Source organism: Mustela lutreola, chromosome 2, assembly GCF_030435805.1.
Source record: "Mustela lutreola isolate mMusLut2 chromosome 2, mMusLut2.pri, whole genome shotgun sequence".
Lineage (NCBI taxonomy): Eukaryota > Metazoa > Chordata > Mammalia > Carnivora > Mustelidae > Mustela > Mustela lutreola.
In genome coordinates, this window is record NC_081291.1 from 99,248,065 (window position 1) to 99,270,102 (window position 22,038).

Here is a 22,038-nt window from a genome sequence, read left to right on the forward strand (position 1 = left end):
CAGGCTGGAGACTAGAACAAAGCCCTGTGCTAGATTTAGGGTATATTTTGATCTATTAGAAGAAATTGTACCCCACAATTTTTTTGGAAGAAAAAGCCCTATATGTATACAAAAAATAAAACTAGAGACAATGAAAGATAAAATGTGACTATATTAATGAAGGTTTAAAAAGATTTTTTTTAAAGAAAGGTATTGTTAAGATGAACTAGTTAAAAAAAGTTAAAAGAAAGTGGAAGTTTAAAAAACTATAATAAGAAAAAAATAATATTAAAACATTTTAATTGAATTTGCAAGACTAAAGAATCATGGGGAGAAAGCCATGAATTCCATGCTTTGCTTTTTCCTCCTCTGGAATTCTGCTTTTATCCTTATCAGTGAGTTTGGTTTTGGAGGGATGTTCTTGCTGATCTTCTGGGGGAGGAGCCTATTGTAGTGATTCTCAAATGTCTTTGCCCGAGGCAGAATACGTTGCCCTGCCAGGAGCTGGGCTAAGTAATCTGTTCCAGGTTCGCTCTAGGAAGCTTTTGTTCCCTGAATGCTTTCCGATTTCCGTAGAGCTCTTTCCAGAGCTCCGGAGGACAGGAATGAAAATGGTGGCCTCCCAATCTCTGGCCCGGAGTTGCTGAGAACTCTCGGCCCCACTCCTCAGTGCACCCTCGAAGAAAAGTGCTCAATCACTCCTGTCTCCCTGGTCTCCGGCTGCACCCGGCCTGTGACCAGCCATTTCTGTCTCTGGCACATGGTTTGGAGTCTCCAAACCCAGCAGATTCCTGCATCCAGAGAAGGAAGGTGAGTCTCCCCAGTTCTACTACTTGTGGGGTCCCTGCTCAAAGAGCAGTGGTCCAACTGTGCCACGGATCACTGTTTAAGGTAACCCCAAGCTGAGAGCTCACTCTTCAGCTCTGTCTCTGTAGCCGACTTACCCACTCGAATACGTGCAAGCTGTGCTATACTCAGACACCTCTGATCCTTTGGACCCCACAGAACCTGAGACCATGCTGTCCCTGCAAGGGCTCTACCCCCACTTAGCCTCTGGAGCAATGTCCCTCAGTAAAGCAGACATCTAAAAGTTCTGATTTTGTGCTCCATTGCTCCACCGCTTGCTGGGAGCCGACATCTCCCCCCACAGTCTATCTTCCCGTTGCTTCAGATTCACTTCTCCACACATGCTACCTTTCAGAAAGTGGTCGATTTTGTGTTTCTGGAATTGCTGCTCTTCTTCTCTTTGATCTCCTGTTGGGTTTGTAGGTGTTCAGAATTTTTTGATGACTATCTAGATGAACTCCTGCGACCTGATGTCATCTCAGTCTGCTACTCCTCTGCCGTCTTGACTACTCTCCCCTCTCTGACTGTTTCTTAAAGTAATTTTGGGTGTATTAAATTAGTTTCTGAGACTGGAAAATTTTTCAGGGGTGATTTTTAGGAAGATTGTGTAATAACTTTTTTTTATGATATATATTTTTTAAGGGGTTTTGTTTGTTTGTTTGTTTGAGAGGGCGAGAACGAGAGAGGGGAAGCAGGGGAACCAGCAGGGAACCCAAATCGGGGCTCGATCCCAGGACCCTGAGATCATGACCTGAGCAGAAGGCAGATGCGTCATCAACTGAGCCACCCAGGCACCCCAGTGATAACATTTATAGCAGCTGCAACAGCAGGGAAAAGGGAAGCATGACCAAAGCATTACTTTATAAGCATGAACTTGCAAAGCTTTTGTTCTGAAGCATCTGGGCTCCCTTGGGTGCTATGCCTCTAAATCTGCCACCTGAATTAAGCCTAATTTAGGGCACTGCCCACCCAGCGCCTGCCACAGGCACAGATACCGGATTCCCAGATTAGTATACTCTCCACTCAAGTATTTCTTGTATTAAGAAAAGGAAGGCTTAAAACTTTACAGCTAAATATTAATTAGTCTGGCATTTAAAAGGATGTCCCATATTTGGGGAACTTTAATCAAAGACTGGTTGTATGTAGGCATGAATATAACTGTGGCACCTTCTGGGGCTAGACTCTTCTGGGGTGGTTTGCGGTCCTAGAATAGACAGTACTTTCCCAAGGGCATCCAGAGTCCGGACATCATGCTTCCCTGGAGACCATACCATCCTGGGGGAGGGGCAAGGCCTGAGGTGCCTTCCAAGTTCTCTGAGCTCTGGATTGCTCTTCTTCTGTATTCAGGAAGAGCAAGAACATGGCAGCTTGATCATGATGATGAGGAGAAGGAGGCTAATTATGAGGGCAGTAACGATATGTATTGTGCAATGACTCTGCGGAAGCCCAATGCCGAGCACATTGAATATGCTCTCTTTTAATCCTTTCAGCACCGTTGTGCCAGCTACTGTTGTTATTGTCCTAAAAGTAAAGCACAGAGAGATTCACAGAGCTAGCAATGGCTTGAACGCCCCTTTGTGTCCTGGATTCTCTGTTAGTCTGACGGGGTAGGGAAATCCCCTCCCACCTCACACACTGATCCCTGGGGCTCTGGGGAGAGGGGAGTGTGGCTGGGATTACAGGATCAACAGACACCCTCACCTGTCCTTCTTACAACCCCAGGGTCCCTCAGAGGTCCAGGTGCCCTTCCTCAGCTTGCTCAAAGAGCCTTCTCTGTGGTGGCTACACTGAGGATTCTCACAGGCTTCCTGCTTACCTACAAACTTGTTTCTTGCTTTCTTTCAAGGGACCTCATTGCCCTGGTTCTCCCAGAAACTAAAACATGGGAGGCAGCTGACCTCAGAGGCCAGCAGCCATGCTCTCCATATCTGGGACCCTCAGGCTTTGGAGTAGATTTGCTCCCAGTTCCCAGATTTGCTCCCCAGAGCTTCAGGACCCCCATCTCACCTGTCATTGTTGCGGGCCCATTTCTGGAAGTATCTCCTCTGAGTCTGGTGCCTACCTCTCTTCTGTGGGCTTACATCAACTTCCCCACCTCCTGGCCCTCCAGCCCTCTCGTCTGGTCCCTGACTTTGGACCCCCTCTCACACTGGCTTTTAGCTATAGGACTCACCCGACCCCAGTTCTCATGTTTCATGGATCAGGAAGAACCAAGCCTAAGCAGAATCCTGAAATTTTGTATTTATTCTTGTGGGGGTTTTTTTGGTGTGAGAGATAAAATATACATAAAATTGACCATTGTAACCATTTTTAAGGGTCCGGCTCTGTGCTATTAAGTCCATCCACACTGCTCTGCCATCACCACCACTGTTGGTCATCTCTGACCGCCACTCTGTGCACACAATGATAACTCCTGCTCGCCTCCCCCAGGCCCTGACAATGGCCACTCCAAGTATCTCCCATATGCAGACACATACAGGACTCGTTCTTTCAGGACCAGCTTATTTCACTTAGCACAGTGTCTTCAAGGCTCATCCACATTATAACGTGTGTCAGCATTTCTTCTTTTTAAGACTGTATAATATTCCACTGCATATGTGTATATATACACATGCATATACATTTGTTTACCCATTCATCCAGCAATGGACACAGGGGCTGTATCCACTTTTTGGCTATTGTGAATACTGTTGTTGTACACACGAGTATACAAAGATTTCTTCTAATCCATGCATTCACATGTTTCATCTTGGAGTTCTTGTGTGCCTATTTTTTCTGTTAGGCTAGGACTGGAAGGTTCCTGAGCTCTAGGCTATCACCTTCCTCACTTTACACCTGAGGAAACTGGTACATGTGGAGAAGGGTCTGGCCTGAGGTCAGATCTAACTAGTGGCTGAGCCAGGCCTGGGGCGTCTTGGCTCCTCAGGGCACATCCCCCATCCTGTCCTGCTGCCTCCTGTTTTGACCCAGGCCTTGGTCCTGTGGTGTAGGATGTTGACCAGATCCTCTGCCCACTTAGAGTAGGAGCAGGTGTTTCTAGGCTTTCTCTCCTATATGGCCTCCTGGTCCTGCCCTCTGCCCAACCTGGCATCTTCCGTCCACCAACAGAGAACAGCATTAGGCCCTGAATCTCCCTCCACCTCTTCCCACTGGGACTCCTGGGCCCAGCTCTGTAGCCTCTCTGTCCCCCTATAACCCCTGCAACAGCTAGGGCTTTGCAAAGAGTAAGGCTCCAGCTCTTCTCCTGCACCCTCAGAAGCTGGGACGTTTCCACCCTGGCTTCTGCCCAAACCTCAGACACAAGTGCTGTTGTCTTCTCGGAGCAGCCTGGACCTGGCTTTTCCCTGAACACTTGAATCCACATTCTTTCTGGAGAGGGGAGGGAAGGAGGACATTGGAAGGGCAGTGAGAGTAAAAGGAACATTTATCAAGTGTACTTTTCTGGTCTAGAGGCTTTACTTGGAGCGTCATCTTCCGAGTAAGCACTTCCCCATGGCCCCCCAGCTGAGAATGGGGTACAGGCAGAGCTGCCCGGTCCTTCTACCTGTCCAGCCATCCTCCCTTTCTCCTGCTAGCAGTGATGCAGGAGGAATTCCCCCTTTTTCTTTTATGAGGGAACATGGCCCCTGGCCTCAAATTATGAAATCTAGCCCTCTGGGCCTCAACCTGACCCTTTATCCTGGTTCCGTCAGCCATCACTGCTTGCATGCTTCCAGGAATGTGCAACTCGCTGATCTGTGAGCTGCCTCAGGCGGTGCTTCCGGGTATACTGAAACCAGATCGACCTCCCAAACCCTCCCTCACTGTGGCTCCTTCCACTTCCCAGCAGTGGGGGAGTGGTTACTCCTGACCAGACTTTTCTGGAAGACCAGAACCTGTGCTCGGGGCTTGAAAGGGATGGTTGTGTTTCCTCCTTGTAACACTTATGTCACATGGAGATTAGTGTCTCTAGCTTCTAGGTGAGTGTAACCCAGCCTCCGCCAGTGTGCACCGGCACTACCCTGATAGCCGATGGAGTGGTAAACGTGAACTGTCAGTGCGGTTGGAAAATCACACTGCTGCTTTCCTGTGACCACAAAGGCCCTTCCCCTGGGGACCCAGACCTCCTGCTTCAGCGCCTGTCCAGCAGTCCTCCAATCAGTCAGGCCCTGCAGGGGAGGACCAGGAGTCAGCGAGGGGTAATAGCATGTCCAAGGTTACCCAACTGATTAGAGCCCCCTTCCTCTGACCCCGAAGAGAAGGATCTTACTATTGCTCTGTGCCAGCTTAACCCCACCTGCTGGCCTGGGAGCTGAGGGGACCCTCCCCCCCATCAGCCAGTGACCTAGGGTCAGCTCAGCAAGGCTGCATGATGATGATGTATGCAACGCACACCCGTCCCCCATCAAAGTCACAGTGCAGCCTGGAGTCAGTCTGGGGATTTGCACCCCAAATCCCAGGCGGAGTTCCTCTCACACTGCTGACAAGTCCTGTACTTGGGAGTTACTTTTGGGTTTTGCCCTGACTTCAGAATTTCATGCTGATTGCTCTTAGTCACGTGACCTGTTTGGGCTGAGTGCACCAGCTGGGTTAGTAAATTTGAGATCTTCCTGGTCTGCCCATGCATAGCGTGAGACCACCTGCCCCAGGCCCCAGCGCAGCCACTGCCTGCCTGCTGTCACCTTGACCCAGGTTCTTCTTTCCCTCAGGCACAGACAGCCTCTGGACCAAGACCATGTGTCCTCATTGGTGGGGCTTGTGTCCCAAATGGGATGTATGCTCAGAGTTATTGCAAAGAGTAAATGAAGCAATACAAATTGCAAGCTCTTTGAGGGAGAACTGTCCTTTGTCTACCACCGTTTCTCCAATGCCAGCCTGGAGATGGAACCTATTTATTGGGTGAGGGAGGGAATAAGGAACCTTATGAGGGGCGTGGCACATAGCAGACCTTGGGAGATGCCTATCACTGCTGTGATTGTTCAGATATGACTTACGGTACTAGTCAGGATGGTGGCTTGGTGCTTTCAGGAACAGGCTTTATCACAGGTGCAAGAGAGGCCGTCAGTCCCTCTGCCCACTTCCTGGGAGCTCCAGGAGTGAGACATGAGCTCCTGACTTGGAGCTACTACCTCCCCTCTCCATTGATGTGTGGATTGGCCTCTGAGTTTTGTGTACATGGATGAGTTCACTAATTCATTTAACAAATACGTCGGGGTACTTGCCATGTGCCTGGCTCTCTTTTGGGCTCTAAGGAGGCAGCATTTGACAAAGTCCAGTCCCAGGTGTCATGAAGCTTCTGTTAAAATAGGAGGGACAGAGCAGAAAAAATTATGTAATGTGTCAAGTGATGAATTAAGTGATGATTCTCCTATGAAGGAGAATAAGGCAAAGTAAAGGAAACAGACAGTGAGGAAGGGGTTGCTATCTTACACAGGCTGATCAAGAGAAGCGAAAACCTGTCCACACAAAAACTTGCACAAGAATGTCCAAAGCACCTGATAGAGTGATGTTGGAACAGAGATGTGAAGGATAAAGCTGTGCTTATACCTGAAGGAAGAGAATCTTAGACACAGAGAACATCAGTTGCAAAGACCCTGAGACAGGGGTATGGACTTTTTGGAGACTAGGTAGGAGGCCAGGATGCAGAGCAAGTTAGGCGGCACTAATGGGAGAGGTCAGAGAGACAGCAGGGAGGCACTGATCTCATAGGCTAATGTAGAAAAAATAAGCCATTGGATGGTTTTGAGCAGAGAGGAGATATAGTCCAATTGATGTTTTAAAAGGAGTGGAGAATAGACCATAGAGGAATCAGGGCAGAATCGGGGAGACCAGTTAAGAAGCCAAGCAGACTAGGGCATCACTGAAGGAAATAGCTAGAAAGAATTAGCTTCTCGATGTGTTTTGAAGGAGGAAGCAACAAGATTTGTGGATAGAGTATATGTCATGAGGTGGGGGAAGTGGGAAGAGTCTTTGGCCTGAACAACTGGTAGAATAGTTATGTTTATCAACATTAAGAAGACTGGTGAAAAGCAAGTTTGTTGGGGGAGGGAATCAGTTTAATTTTGGACATGTTAAATCTGAGGCACCTCTCTCATAGAAATAGAAGTGAAAGAGGCAAATGGATGTCAGAGTCTGTACTAAGGGTACTGGGAGATGTATAGGCTGGAGATGGACATTTGGGAGTGGACATGTAAAGCAGTATGAGATGAGAGATGGCCAATGAAGTGAACGTGGGTTAGAGAAGGGGTCCCAGGACTGAGTGTGGGGACCTATCATTTAGAGGGTAGGGTGGTGAAGGGACAGAGCAGGACCAGTCACTGCAGTAGGAGAAGAACCGAGAAGAGAGTGATGTCCCAAGGCCAAGGGAAGAAGGCTCTCCAACAAGGAGGGAACCATCAACCACTTCCAGTGTCAGCAGGCTGCCCAGAGGGATGAGGACCGAAATGTACTCACTGCATTTAGTGACACAGAGGTTGTTGGTGACTTGACAAGACCAATCTTGATAGAATGATCAGCCCTGAGAGTGGGTTCAAGAGAGAGTGGAGGGGAGGAAGAGCAGGCAGTGAGAACAGATAAGTCAAGGGATGTGTTTTGTAAAGAGGAACAGAGAAGGGACAGTAGCTGGAGGGAGATGAGAGGTCAAAGGGCAGGGTTTCCACTGTTGATTTTTTTTTTTTTTTGCTTTATTTTATTTTATTTTTTAGGTGAGAGAAATTATAGTATGTTTACATACTGGTGGAAATGAAACAAAAGAGAAACAGTGCCAGAGAGGGAAGGCGCCATGATAGCATCAGTGTTCTTGTCTGGGGGACAGAGGACAGGACCCAGTGCCTGGCTGGAGGGCATCGTCTCTGACAGGAGCAGGGCCAGGTCATCCCCCATAGCAAGAAGGCAATGGAGTAGGTGTTGCAGAGAAAAAGGCAGGGGGCTTCCTCATACAAGTGTTTTTAATTGACTTGTAACTCACATGTAAAGTATACGATTGAGTGCTTTTGAGTACATACACACAGTTGCACACCCACAACTACTGATTGAATCACAAACCAACAATCACTTGGATCACCACGGATTCCTCAACATTTCCATTGCCTCCCCCTGGAATGCTAACCCCATTAAAGCAGCCATTCCCTGTCCTCCCCTCCCCTTCCCCCAGCCCCTGAAACTAGTGATCTACTTTCTGTCTTTACAGATTTGCCCGTTCTGGACATTTCCTATGTATCAACAGCACCATACAGTAAGCGGCCTTTGAGACTGGCCTCTTTCACTCTGTGGACTGTTTTCATGCAGCGTGTATCAGAATCTCATTCCTTTCTATATATGAATAATATTCTGATGTATGGATGCATCACACTTTCTTTATCCACTCATACACTGGTGGGTCTTCGGATTGTTTCCACTTTGGGCCATCAGGGAATCATGCTGCTTTGGACATTCTTGTGCAAGTTGTCGTGTGGATATGTTTTCACTTCTCTTGGGTCTGCCCCTGGGCACGGAAGGGCTGGGTCAAATGGTAACTCTACATTCTGCTTTTTGAGGAAACTCAAAACTGTGTTCTGCAATGGCCCTGCCTGCCTCACACCCCACCCCATCCCACCCCACCCCTGCCGCAGTGTGTGAGGCTCCTGCTGTCTGTGAGGTGGATTGATCTGGAAGCTTGTGGAATTTAGCTGGTGATCTCTGTTTCTCACACTCAGCTGGGAGTGGAGGCTGAAGAACGGGAGTTGGTGGGAAGTGGTGGCCTCAGGAGTGGGAGAGGACTGGATGGGGATGTGTTCAGGTTTGTTGGGGGTCCTAAGGACCCCAGAATTTGGGCTGGGACTTTAAGGGGAGCCAGGTGCCTAGCCATGAGCCCTCTCCCCTGAGCTACACGTGGCCACCCAGGGGCAGGTGTGGAGTAAGTGAATCCCTTCCAGGCCTTGTCTCCTGTCTCTGTGGAACTCAGGTGTTCTGTCCCCCACCTCCTCCATTTAAACCTGCACCTCTTCACAGGCTTTGGGGACCCTGCTGTGTTCTTGCTCAAAGACAGGCTGTCAGGGGCGCCTGGGTGGCTCAGTGGGTTAAAGCCTCTGCCTTTGGCTCAGGTCATGATCCCAGAGTCTTGGGATCGAGCCCCACATCGGGCTCTCTGCTCAGAAGGGAGCCTCCTTCCTCCTCTCTCTCTGCCTGCTTCTCTGCCTACGTGTCATCTCTTTCTGTCAAATAAATAAATAAAATCTTTAAATTAAAAAAAAAAAAAAAAAAAAGACAGGCTGTCACCAGACACCCTGGGGTTCAAACTTACCTCTCTTGCTCTCTAGCAGTATGAAACTGAGCCAGTCACCTGTAGAACATTGCCTCCCTCAACACCCTGAGGACAAAATGGGGTTGTAGGCCAGCGTTTTGTCTCTCTGTTCCTTTCTGTTGCCAGGCCCCTCCCAGGCTACCTCCTCTTTCTGGTGTGTTCCTGGTGACACAGCTGAGATGCCCCCCTGCCCCTGCTACCCTCTCTCCTCTTTTCTACTCTTCCCTCCCCAGGCGTGACATTTGTTTGGGGGTGGGGTGTTCCCAGCTCCTGTGAGAATTCCACAAAGCCATGGACTGTCTCCCTGAAAGAATGTGCACCCACACATGTGAGCTATTCACCAAGTCAGAGAATCTAGGCCCTCATGAAAGTGTATCCCAAGGACTCCTTGAACCATTCCCCCAGCTGCAGGAGGGTGGCCTCCGGAGCAAGTGTCCCCTGGGGCTGGTGGCCAGCACTTCTCCTCAGTCCATCCTGAAATCAGCGAGTTGAGGCTGGGGCCACTGCCAGAGAGAAACTTCTCCATCATCAGGAAGCCAGCCACATGCCCTACGACTTAGCTCCCTCCCCCTCAGCGAGTCCCAAGTGGCCTGGCTTTCCACACCCTGCCAGTGCTGTGGAGAAGAAAGTAGCCCTATTTCTGGAAACAGTGCATGGTCAATGCGTCTAGCCCTTCTGCCCAGCACCCAGCCCGTGCCATACACACTCTTACCCGGAAAGGGGAACACAAGAAAAATAGTCGAGTGCCCTCATCACTACCAATGCTCAGCTAGGTAGCCTATTTTTATTTGAGTTTTCTCCTGGGAAGAGCATCGACTTCCCCACCTGACTCCCCTGTGAAATGGGCATGATCACTCCCACCTCCCACCATGGGTCTGTGGATTAGAGATAGATAGAAAACATGAGGCATGGTCTTTGGAGTCATTTCTATGTCTAGAAATTCTCATCTGTATTGTTTCATATTCCAGAACCCTTACCTCTCCATGTTGGGTGAAGGTCACCTTTTGGTGATTTCCCTTAGAGCTGGCAGGGACTGGTTGAGCACAGCAGCTGCCTTTCCTATAGTGCACACGTGATTTGTCTAGTCATTCTGCAAGTACTTTCTGAACCTGCATTGGGTGCCGAAGCTTTTGAGAGACACAGGGAAATGAAAGCCCAGCTTCCCTCCCATCCCTCCTGTGGAGCTCCACCCTGTGGTGGGGAGCTGAGCCAGGCCTAGGGGCACTGACTCGGAGAAACCCACAGAACTCACAGAACCCAGGACACACACAATAGGAAGGGTTCAAAGACAGAAGTCCGAGGCTGGGGCTCTCGGGAGAGGAGGCAGAGGGCAGCTGTGCTGGGGGGAGGCTGGGGCAGCTGGCGAGAGGGCATTCTAGTTGGAGGTCATGGCTTGTGCAAAGGCTTGGAATTGAGACACAGCCTGGCTGGTTGTGGGTGGCCAGACCCACACCCTCTGGTTAAAGATAAAAGCCTGGACGGGCAGGGGCAGCTGGGTCTTAGGGAAGTTGGGGCGGCCTCCTTCCCAGTGTGTGGCCTTGAGGGGATCCCCTTTACTCTCTGGGCCTCAGTTTCCACATTTGTTCTAGGCCACAGAGAGGATCCAGAGGGCATGTATGTCTAAAATCCCAGCACGATGCCCGCTGCCAGTAGGAACATGGTGGGCAGGACCATTTTCAGCCAAAGAGCTCAGACTGTACCCTGGGCTGCTGCCAGTGTCCGAGCCCTGAGCCCATGCCAGGGTGTGGCTCCCTCGGGAAGCCCTGAGGAGGAAGAAGAGGAGGAGGAAGAAAAGAAGGAAGAGGAAGCAGGGTGGGAGAGGAGGAGGGCTCCACCGGGACCCAGGCTGGTGCCCCTTACGTGTTGGCTGCCCGCCTGCTGGAGACCTCGTGCCACGCTGGCCTGGGGGGCTGGGCTTCTGAGAGCCACACTATCTAAGAGAAGCCTTGGGGTTTCCACTTAAACCGTCCGGAGGCATACTGCTGGGCCCACAGCCTCTGAGTGGGGACAATGAGGCGGGCCAGACAAGTACACAGCACTGACCCACTGTCTCCAAAATCTGTCTCTCTTCTTCCTCCTTCCATAGTTGGGCTGCCTCTGACTGCCTCTGCCTCTCTGTGGCTCTCTTCTGTCTTCTCTCACTTGCTCTCTTCCTCACACACACTCACACACACGCTGGCACAGCACCTCTTCTCCCACAGTGACTAATACTTTCTGTCTCCAGAGTCCTCCTACCTTCCTGACATCAGACATGGGAAATGCAGGTGGAATCATAATTTCTTAAAAGCACAGCTGCCCGTTATCTTCGGCCTCCCTGGGAGGCAGAATTGCTGATGAGGGGCTGTGCCCGGGCACTTCCAGGTGTATGTGTGCGGAGGGGAGGGATGAACCCCAAACCAGACGAGGCCCAGCTCAGCCCCACCACATCTGCCCCTCCCAGCTTACACCTGCCCTGCTCGGGTTCCAAGGTTTAGAGTTCCCATGGCACTCTCCACCCTCCTCTCTCCAGTTGACCCCCATTCCCTGTGTCCTGTGCCCTCAATGTCTCCCCATTCACTGTTCCCTCTGCCTCTCGGGCACACCTGCCTTCGCTGATGCCCTGGTTGCCTCTGCCCCGGTCCCTTTTATGCCAGGACACTAACCCCCACCCCCTCCCCGAACCCTCAGCTCTTTTCTTCACAGCGTCCAGGCCCTGGCTCATGCTGTTTGTTTGCCTGGAAGCCCTTCCCCAGACCCTGTCTTTTTTATATCAAATACTGTTCTTTCAAGGGCAGGATCAATACCCCCTCTTGGCTAAAACCTTGCATTATCTCTCCAAGCTGAAGGGACCTCCCTGTTTGGCCTAGATTTCCCCATAGTATGTATCACTTTCTATCCTGTGTGTTATTTTTCTTGACGTACCAGCCCAGCTAGCCTCTCAGTACCTTGATAGGGAGATGCAGCCTAGTCTTTAATCACCCCCAGTACCGAGCAGAGCCCTGAGTAGGCGCTCAGAAGAGGGTTGACAAATGGGTGACTGAACGCCCCTCTCTCGGTCCCACATGCAGGCTGCTCCTGCCCCTGCAAGGTGGGACGGGCCTGGCCGTTACCGCACAACCACCTGCCACCCCTGTCTGTTTTGTTACTAGGAGTATGCTGAGGCTGGTACAATGAGCTGGAAAGTTCCTTCATTTTCCAGTCTCTGGAGCAGATTGTAGATAGGTAATAAAAAGAGCTTGGTGTCATTCACGGGGGAGATTTGTCTGTTTGATTTCTTGGATAATTATTGGCCTATTCAGGTTTTCTATTATTTTCTTGAGCCAGTTTTGTTTATTTATGTTTTCTAAAATGGTCCGTTTCATCAAGAATTAAAAATTTTTTTGCTATAAAACTGCATATAGTTTTCTCTCCGAATTAAATGTATGTCCAGATCTATAGTCATAGGCCTTTTCTCATTCCAAAGGCTTATTAGACTTTCTTCTCTTTTGTTGCTGCTAAGAACTGCTAAAGGCTTTTCTTTTTCTTTCTTTTTTTTTTTTTAATTGGTCCTTTCAAAGAGTCAGCTTTTGATCTTTGGATTTCTACTACTTTTTTCTTCCTCTCATTTTCTTAATTTCTACTTTCATTGATGATTTCTTCTTTCCTTGGTTTTATTTTTTTCTTTCCTAGCCCTTGATTTAAATGCCTAGATAATTTTCAGTCTCTCTCGTTTTTGGAAGTGCATTTAAAGCTATAATTTTCCTCTGAGTACCAATTTGGCCTCAAACCAGAGTTTTTATTATTGTTCATTGTCGTTCAGTTCTAAATTGTTTGTCGTTTCTGCTTTGCTTTTTTCTTTAACTAGAGTATTATAGAGCATTATAGCTTTTTAAACTTTCAAGTGGATAGTTTCTTTTATACTCATGTTGCTGTTAATTTCTGACCTTATTGCATAAAAGCAAAACATAGCCCATTTGACATCTGCTTTCTGGAATTTGTTGAAATTTTTATTTATGACTTAACATGTGGCCAATTTTCGTGACGATTTCATGTGTGTTTGAAAATGCTTATTTACTGTTCAAGTGTTCTTTCAGATTAAGGTGGGTTTTTTTTTTGTTGTTTTGTTTTTTTATAGCTTACTTAAGTAATCTCTACACCCAACATAGGACTCGAACTCACAACCCTGAGATTGAGAGTCGCATGATCTTCCGACTGAGCCAGCCAGGCTCCCCTCTCAGATTAAGTTTTTAAATTGCTTTATTTAGATCATTATTTTTCCGGGGTGGGGGGGTCAATGGTTCTGTCTCTCTTTGACAGAGATCTTTTCAAGTTCTTTCACAATGGTTATGGGATTGTCTATACCTACTGGGTTTAGAAATCAAGTTTTTATACATGTATGTTTTAGGCTATATTCTTATATACTTAAGATTCATGACTTCGGCACTTCTTGATACTTGTCCTTTGTCCCATTGTAAATACATTGGTTTGTCCTGTTCAATGCGTTGGCCTTGAATCCTATTTTGTGGATGCGTGTGGCTAACATATCCTTTTATACCCTTTCTCTTTTTATTCTTTCTGTGTCATTTTGCTTTGTATATTTCTATCGTAGTAGCAGACAAATGGATTTTGTATTGAGTGTCTGCTTTAATGGGTAGATTTAACCCATTTGTGTTTAACCGTTGTTAGTTATAGCTAGATTTACATCTGCCATCTTCTTCCATGTCTCCTTTCTTAGCTTTCTTATTTTTGTGTAGTTTGTTTTTGCCTTTTGTTGGATTTTTCCCATTTATTTTGTTCTGGTTTTTCCCCCCCTTCTGATGACTAGGAACTTTTGAGCTTTGTTTCTAGTGGTTATTCTATACACTACATGTGTTTATGTGTGTATGATTCTGTTTTTTCTACCAACATCTGGATGTAATTATTATCTTCGCCTCTTCCCAAACGAGGCAAGAAATTTAGTAGTAACTTACTTTCCTCCATCCCCTACCCTCACATATGGATCATCATAGATTTTAGTTCTAAACTGTCATTCATTTTCTTCAAACTGTGTAACAAAATTTATTTAAACTTAACTCTTATGTTTGGCTGTGTTCTTTGTTTATCATTGTTTATAATACCACTCATTTTTTTTTCTTTCATGGATCTATTTTTCACTGTGCTGAAGTATTTCCTCCAAGAATTCTTTTCAAAAGCATGGATAATATTATTTTCAAGGCAATCAATGTATGAAATAACCATTTTTCCTTTCCCCACAGTCTGTTTTGACTTTCAGCTTCCTATTGAGTTGGGTTTTTTTAATCCTGGATGAACATATTTTCACACATCCTAGATCTCTAGCTTGTGTTTTGGGCAATGCACATCTTCAGAATCCATGAGTCCATTAGTTACCTATCACCTGAATGTTTTCTGCTGTTCTACTCACCTTCCCATCCCTTCAGCCAAATCTGTGACATTTTCATCTGTTTTGCTGGTGGGATTTATTTAGTTGCCCTTGGTCCCTATCCAACATGACACCAACTTTTGCCAATGACCTTCAGCTGTCTATACTGTTCTTCACAGTATGTACTTGTCTCCACCAGAAATTATATTACCCATTCTTTTGTTCTTCAGTCTCAAAGGAGCTCCCCCAGTGACTGTGACCACTCTGAAACAGCCTGTGGGGAGGATCTTATCTCAACGGGGAAGGAAGCTGAAGGGGAGAGGGCTTCAGGAGTCTGAGGGGAGGAGGGAGGGAGAGGGGGATGGATGGGTTGGGAAGACTGCCTTTGTTGAGATGGCTCCTCCCACCTTCTCCCAGCCATTCTTGCTTCCTATCGCAGTGCCCCTTCCCACCAACCTGTGACAGCCCCATCCTAGGGCCAAGTGATCCTGGCTCTCAGAGGCCTCTCCTTCCCTGTAGCCTGCCTGCTGTCTGTCCACACAGGCTCTGAAGACCCTACTTGACCAGCCTTTTTGGGGCCTCCCCAACGCATGTCCTGGGGCTCTCCTCCCTAAAGGGAGCAAGGTAGAGGCATTGTTTCCATCTTATAAAAGAGGAAAGGGGGCTCAGAAAGTCAGACAACTTCCCAGGCATCAGTCTGTAAGGACTGCGACAGGGAGCCAAGCCCAGGTATGGGTACCCCCCCTCCCCCACCCAGGGATTTTGTAGCAGAGCTGATCACTGGTTTTATGAGGCTTTTCTGTAGACAGACAGTTAAGTCCCGAGGGGGGCAAGTAGGTTGGAATGGGCAGGTCCACAGTCTGTTAGGGCCTCACTGAGTCCCTTACACTTTAGCTCGGGAAAGCCGTGCAGCCTCTTGTGGGGGCAGCTTGGCCGAGGCACGCTGGGAACAGCCCAGCAGCATGGGGGACTGCAGGCCATGGGAGCTCTACCGGGGGTGGTGACACCCCTGAGTGGACTCTTCCCACCCCAGTTCTGGACACAGCTGGGCAGGAGGAGTTCAGCGCCATGCGGGAGCAGTATATGCGCACGGGGGATGGCTTCCTCATCGTCTTCTCAGTCACGGACAAGGCCAGCTTCGAGCACGTGGACCGCTTCCACCAACTCATCCTGCGTGTCAAGGACAGGTGAGAGCCACTGGGCCAGGACCTCCTGGCCCCTGCCTCAAAGCCTCCTGTCTGTCTGTCTGCCTGCTTGTGTCTCAGAGTCTCAGGTGTAAGCTGAGACACAGAAGGGCAGAGCTGAGCTCACACATCGGTACCCCCAACTCCTACCCCGGTTCTTTCCATGGGGCCAGACTGCTTCCAGGCCCTGAAGTTAGCCCCTCCCATGTCTCCTGAACAGTCCCCACTGATGGCTCCAGTTTAAGCAAATGTTACCAGGTTCGAAGAAAAAGTGAATTTCCTCTTCAGTATGCATTATAAGTGGTTACATTACATTTGACTGTGAGATATACAAGCCCCTAATTAAAGGCTCATTTTTTCCTTTAGTATTACATGGAGTAATTAAATAATTTGTAGTTTCTTAAAGCCTAACTGGTCTTTTCAGTTAATTGGCTCTTAAAGAGGCAACATAGGAGAGTAAAAGGACAAATTAAAAAGAAAGCAGCAAGCTTTGAGCAAATCTCAGTAAATTCAGAAAAATCTAGTTAACACCTATTCCAATGGCAAAGTGTTAATAATTTTACCAGGTAAGGGGATACACACTCACATGTACTCATATGCATAAAACTCAGACCCACAAATGTAAGTTAAGCTCCTATCTATAGGAATTTCAAAAGAAGAAACATAAATGACTCTGAAGTAGGAAAATATTCAACGTTTTGGCTAACCAAAGTGCAAGGGAAAATAATAAAGTATTATTTTTCACCTGTTAAATTATGACTTTTTTAGATAAAAATCCCCATTGATGTTAAAGATGCTATAAGACTGGTCTTTCCTTCACCTTCAGACAGCAATATGGCTATACACACCAGTGGGAATCTCTAAGGCAGGCGTGCCTCGGGAATCCCATCCCTCCTCTCCTGGGAGCCATCCCGATGTTGCAGCTGCTATTTTCTGAGTGCCAGCTGTATACCAGATACCGGTCCTGGTGCTCTTCCCCAGCCACTGCTGAAAGGGCAGGAGCCCTGCACGGCTGGCTGGTGCATCAGGATGACCAGGAGATGGGAGGGAGGAGGTCTGGGAAGCCAGCTCCTGGCCCAGCAGCCCCTCGGGAGCCCTCTCCGATGCTGCCGAGCCAGGGGTTGCCCCAGGAGGGGGGCAGGGACCCCTTTGTTCTCTTTGCAGTAAGCCCAAGATCCAGCAGTCTGGGGTGGGGGAGGGACTCATGAGTCAGCCCCAGGCACACTGGGGAGGCTGCGTGGGCTGCGTTATGCCCTGCCCGAGGTGTGGCTGTGTTGCCTTCAGCAGGTGTAGAGGCAGTGAAATTTCATGAGCTGCTGTTCCCTTATTCCCCAGAGAGTCCTTTCCGATGATCCTCGTGGCCAACAAGGTCGATCTGATGCATTTGAGGAAGATCACCAGGGAGCAAGGAAAAGAAATGGCGACCAAACACAATGTAGGTGGCGTGCATGCATGCGTGTGTGTATGTGAGTATATATGTGCGGGGTGGTCAGGGATGTACAGGAGTCCATGCCCATCACTCCTGCAGGACCTTGGGCCTCCTGGGTAATGGGTTAGATTCCACAGAGAGGCCTGGCAGGCCATATGTGACAAGGGCAATGTTGGGAAACAAAACAGCAGGCCCGAGAGAAAGCACCCTCTTCTCAGTCATGAGGAGCTCTGGTGGGGGGACCAGGTCCCTTCACTGTGGCCTGGGAGCTGTGGCATTCAGGCCACTTCCTGCCACTAGCACAGAAGATTCATCTCTGGCCTGTGCTGGGGGGTGGCTTATGAGCACTCTCTGAGCCCGCTGCCTGATTCTGCTCTAATCATCAGGCCAGCTGCAGCTGGTGAGCCCTGTTCTGTACCAGGCCTTGTGCCGGGATGCACTCACTCCTCACCAGCCCATGCTGAGCTAGGTATCGTGACAGCCATCTTACAGGTGGTCAGACTGAGGTTTGCCCAGGCCACACCATGAATATCAGTAGACATCTTTGTTTTCTTTTTTTCAGTTCATTGAGATGCCCCTTTGCCCTCTGGGTGTGCCAGGTGGGGTCACTGGGCTTCTTCCTACCCCTCCCCCGCACCGGCACAGCCCAGGCCCCTGGTCTCATGGGTCAGTTATGTAGAAGTCCACTCTGCCTGCTGGGAGCTCTGATGCAAGGTTGCCCCTTCCCTTTGCCTGGTGGGTCCAGCTCTGTGAGTAGAGCAAGGGCACTCAGTGCAAATCACTTCTGTTTGTCTCTGCCTTCTGCTTCATTCACGTGTTCACATAACTATCCTAGGCCCTGGGATATAAAACCCCTGGCTTTATGGTACTTACTTCTAGTGACAGGAGACAGATAATAAAAAAGCAAATTACAGTGTAATGTGTACTGTGGAAAAAAGGAAATCAGGGAAGGGGGTCAGGAATGTGAGGTGGAGGAAGATGCTTTTCCAAACAGGGCAGTCAGGGAAACCTTGTGAGGGAGGGTGCATTTCAGCAAGGACTTCCAGGAGCTGAGGAAGCCAGGCTGATCGCTGGGGAAAGAAGGTTCCAGCTGAGGGAGTAATCAGTGCAAAGGCCCTCAGGTGGGAGATTGAGGCTTGATGGGCGAGGAGGCCAGCCCGAGCAGGAGTGGGAGGGGTGAGCTGTAGGAGACCAGTTCAGAGAAGGGCTTCAAGGCTTTATAGGGTTCTCCTCAGAGGGAGAGGGGAAAGCACTGCAGGGCTTTGAGTGAGGAGTGGTGATGAGGTCTTGGCTCGTGGCTGCACAGCTTCTCGCTTGTGGCCATGCTGAGATGGGCCCTTAGAGGCCAGTTGTGGGAGCAGGGAAACCAGCTAGGGTCTGCTCAGTAACAGCCTGGCCCAGGGGGGTGCCGGTGAAGGTGGCAAGGAGATGGTTGGATTCTGGACGTGTTTCTAAGAAAGCCAACAGGACATGTGCACAGATCGGATGTGGAATGAGAGAGGAAGAAGGAATGGCAGGTGACTCTGTGGTTTAGGTGTGAGCAACTTTCAGGAGACCAGAGTGTCAGTAACCAGGCAGGAGAGATGATAGGAGGAGGTATGTGCGAGACAGGAGCTTGGCTGCAGATCCGTAGAGTTTGAGGGGCTGAGCAGATAATCAGATGGAAATGCCAAGATGGCAGCCAGATACAGCACCTGGGGGAGTATTGGCCATCAGCAGCATGTCGATGGCCTTTGAAGCCATACACGCCAAGGAAGCGAGTGTACATAAGGCAGGGATCCCAGAGCTGGCTGCGACACTTCACCTAGTGATGCAGAGAGGTGAGGAGGGAGCCACAAAAGGGCTTGAGCTGTGGGTGACACATGAGGGCCAGAGTGGGGCATCATGGGTGCCAAGTGAAAACTTGCCTCAAGGAGGAGGGAATGGACAGGGCTGCCCCACAGCCCCCAGAGGAGAGCTAGAGACTCCCCGCTGGCTTCTGAGTAGAAACAGTCTGAGGGGCTCTGTTCCCCAGGCTCAGACTCCCTCAGGCCTCTCTCAGACACATGCGTACCCTCCCAAGCCACGGCGTGGGGGGTTCAGAGCAGAGGCTGCCCTCCTGCCCTGCAGCCTGGGGCTCCCGCAGCAAATGCCACTGCCTCATTTATCATTTGACCGAGCAAATCTGAGCTACTATCACAACATGCTATTCATAAGGCAAGTTCCTCTTTCGCTGCCAAGGCAGGCACCCCACCTGGTGCCAGAAGGTGGCCTTTCCTAGCCCTGTGGTGGAGTCAGACCATGCTACCATTTAGTGCAGCGTTCCCTTTAATTCAACTCTCCTTGCTACTGAAACCCTAGAATTCTAAGAACCCAGATAACGCACCCCAGCATTTCTTCAGTGGTAGAGGCAGGACCCCCAGAAAGAAGGCAGAAGGTGCCCCAGGCTCCGGGGGGCACTACTACTCCTATACTTCTGAGTGGTGTGTGAGACGGCCGGCAGTGGTGGTCGGAGTCCTCTGGAACCCTGCACCTGCTGTCCTGACAGGATCCCAGCCCAAGAAGGGGCTCCAGGTGGGTCCCAGCCCCAGCTACAGGCACCTTCCTGCCTCCTCCCTGTGTGTGCAACAGGAAGCATGTTGCCCGGCCTCATGGGACTCTGGCTCCTCGGTCCCAGCAGGGATGCCCCCCACCATGACTGGGAGGGGCCCTGAAGCTTCCCCCAGCATCCCAAGCAGTCCGTGGGTGGCCAGGCAGGAAGTGTGACATGCACCTGCTTCAAACCTTGATTCCCTGTCAGCTGCAGTGTGGTTTTGGGCGAGTACATCTCCAGTCTGAGCTCTCAGTGTCCCCCGCCACACAGAGGAGATACATGCTTACCCCCAAGGGTGGAGGTGGGGATTAACTGAGCTCAGGGATGTTGAGACCTGGCAGGTAAAGGGCCCAGATTCCTTTCTGTCAAACAGCCAACAGTGGAGGACAGTTTCCTTGCAGTGTCGTCAGAGGCTCAGAGACTGATTGGATGACTATTTTAAGAGTCTGAGCCATGCTTCGCAGGCTCTGCCCCTTGCATCCAGGCCAGCCATGAGACCTCCGCTAGAAGCCACAGTAATGTGTGAAGGTACTTTAGGATGTGTTCTGGGCAGTCGTTTATAACATCCTCCTCTAGAATAACAGCTCGCCTTGTCACCCCACCCCCACTGCCCATGCATTTGAACCACTGAATATTTTTATTTTCTTCACTGGGCTTTTCTTTTTTGAAAGTGTTATAATGAAATGCCTTAATTTTGTAGCCAGGAAAAAGTTATGAAATACCCCCGAGTTCTTCACCTTGACCACAGTCGTCCTCCCTCTCTGGCCTGGGAAACCTGTATATTTTGCACAAACCCCACACTCTCTCGAGGAGGAGTGGGCACAAAGCCTTCCTGCCTGTGTGGGGTCCATGATACAGGAGAAGGGGTGTGCACAGGACGGCATCCTGACCTCATGCAACCTTTGTTCTCCGCCCCGTGCTGGCCTGAGACTTGGGGTGACATGGCCCTCAACACCTGTCCTGTGGGGCCCCTCAGCCACATCTGCCTGTGAGCTGCCACCTTTCAGTGAGGTGATCATTCCACAGTACCAAATGTGCAGACACAAGCTCTCTGTACACATGGCTGAGCTCTGGACTCGTAGACACAGACCAATTAAGAGCTGAGCCCAGCAAGCCTGTTAGGGATGAGGAGGCACAGAGCAGCTAGGGGTCACTGAGGCATAGTGTCCTGCCTGTGGCCCAGCCTCGCATCAGCCTCTCCTGCCAGAGTCCCCTCTGGAGGGTCCAGGAAGAGGCAGAAGTCCCGTCATGGTGGAGAAACAGGCCTCAGAATGAAAAAAGAATAGCATCAGACTCTATTTTGGTTTGATAAATGAAACAGTCTTTAGTCTTCAAGCATATAAAAAGATCTCTTTTTTTCTATTTTTAGAGGGCTATTAAAGATCTCTCTGATGAGAGAATAAGAGGGAATTTAAGAAGCTGTCAATAACATTTTCCACCCTTAAGGAATAAGATGCCACCAGGGGCTTAAGGTTGTTGGCACTGGGGTTCTGTGGGGGTCTCTGAGAGCAGGGGGGTCCCTCGGGACCTCTGAGAATTTGCAGTTTTAGGGAACAGGGCTTTGTGGATCTCAGTGCTACTTTTACCAAGTTGAGCTTTGCCTTCCAGATTCCATACATAGAAACCAGTGCCAAGGACCCACCTCTCAACGTGGACAAAGCCTTCCATGACCTGGTCAGGGTAATTAGGTGAGTGCTGCACGCCCCCAGAAGCAGGCTCTCTGCAGAAAGATGGGCACTGGAAGGACTGGAGGGACATGACTGCTTCTTCCAAGGCCCAGGCTATGCAGTTCTGGGCCTGCTTTGGATTTCTTATCCCTCCATCCATTTCTTTTCCTCACCCTTCCCACCTTCCTTCACACATACCCCCTCACATCTCCTACCTCTGGGTGAAGGGGAGCATAAGGGTGCCTTCCTGCCTAGGGTACCAGCTTAGCTTCTTCTCCAGCCTCCCCTCGGCTCTGCAGCTCGGGCTCCCTCCGCCTGCCTTCGGTATTCTCCCAACACAACACCTGTCAACAGCGTAGAAGTAAATCCCTGTCCTCTCCCCTGGCTGGAGGTCGGAGCGCCATGTGACAGTGCACCGGAGCCATCACCACTGTATGGAACATGCCCCTGCTTCCAGACTGCACACTCTGCCGGGCTCCAGGGGTGGCCAGAAATCCTCATCAGCAGTCTTGCATGCATTTCTTTACAGTCAGGGTCCCAGCTCTAGCCACCTTGTGCTCAGAGGGCTGCCACAGCCTCCTGGCTGCTCCCTGACTCCAAGGTTTGGGACATGCGGAACAGCCCAACCTGCGGTCCTCAAATATCCGGCATTTAGCGTGAAGCTGTGTGTGGTGAGCCCCATGGCTGTCGGTTAGCTGTGGACTCAGGGGCATGACTCTGACAGAGCGTATTTCCCCTGTGGCTTCCCGGTGCCCCCAGGATA

General features: G+C 49.8%; 1 protein-coding gene across 3 annotated transcripts in view; it reads left to right on the forward strand.

The window, feature by feature from the left end:
• The window catches only part of MRAS (muscle RAS oncogene homolog), a 60,721-nt gene that overhangs the window by 34,769 nt on the left and 3,914 nt on the right, over nt 1-22,038 (forward strand). For 2 of the 3 annotated variants that reach the window (XM_059162731.1, XM_059162729.1), the window contains exons 3-5: nt 15,457-15,610; nt 16,943-17,042; nt 21,217-21,296. In XM_059162731.1, coding sequence (XP_059018714.1) covers nt 15,457-15,610; nt 16,943-17,042; nt 21,217-21,296 — 334 coding nt within the window. Of the gene's footprint in view, nt 1-15,456; nt 15,611-16,942; nt 17,043-17,598; nt 17,850-21,216; nt 21,297-22,038 lie in introns of those variants that run through there. The other variant, XM_059162732.1, reaches the window with a different exon arrangement.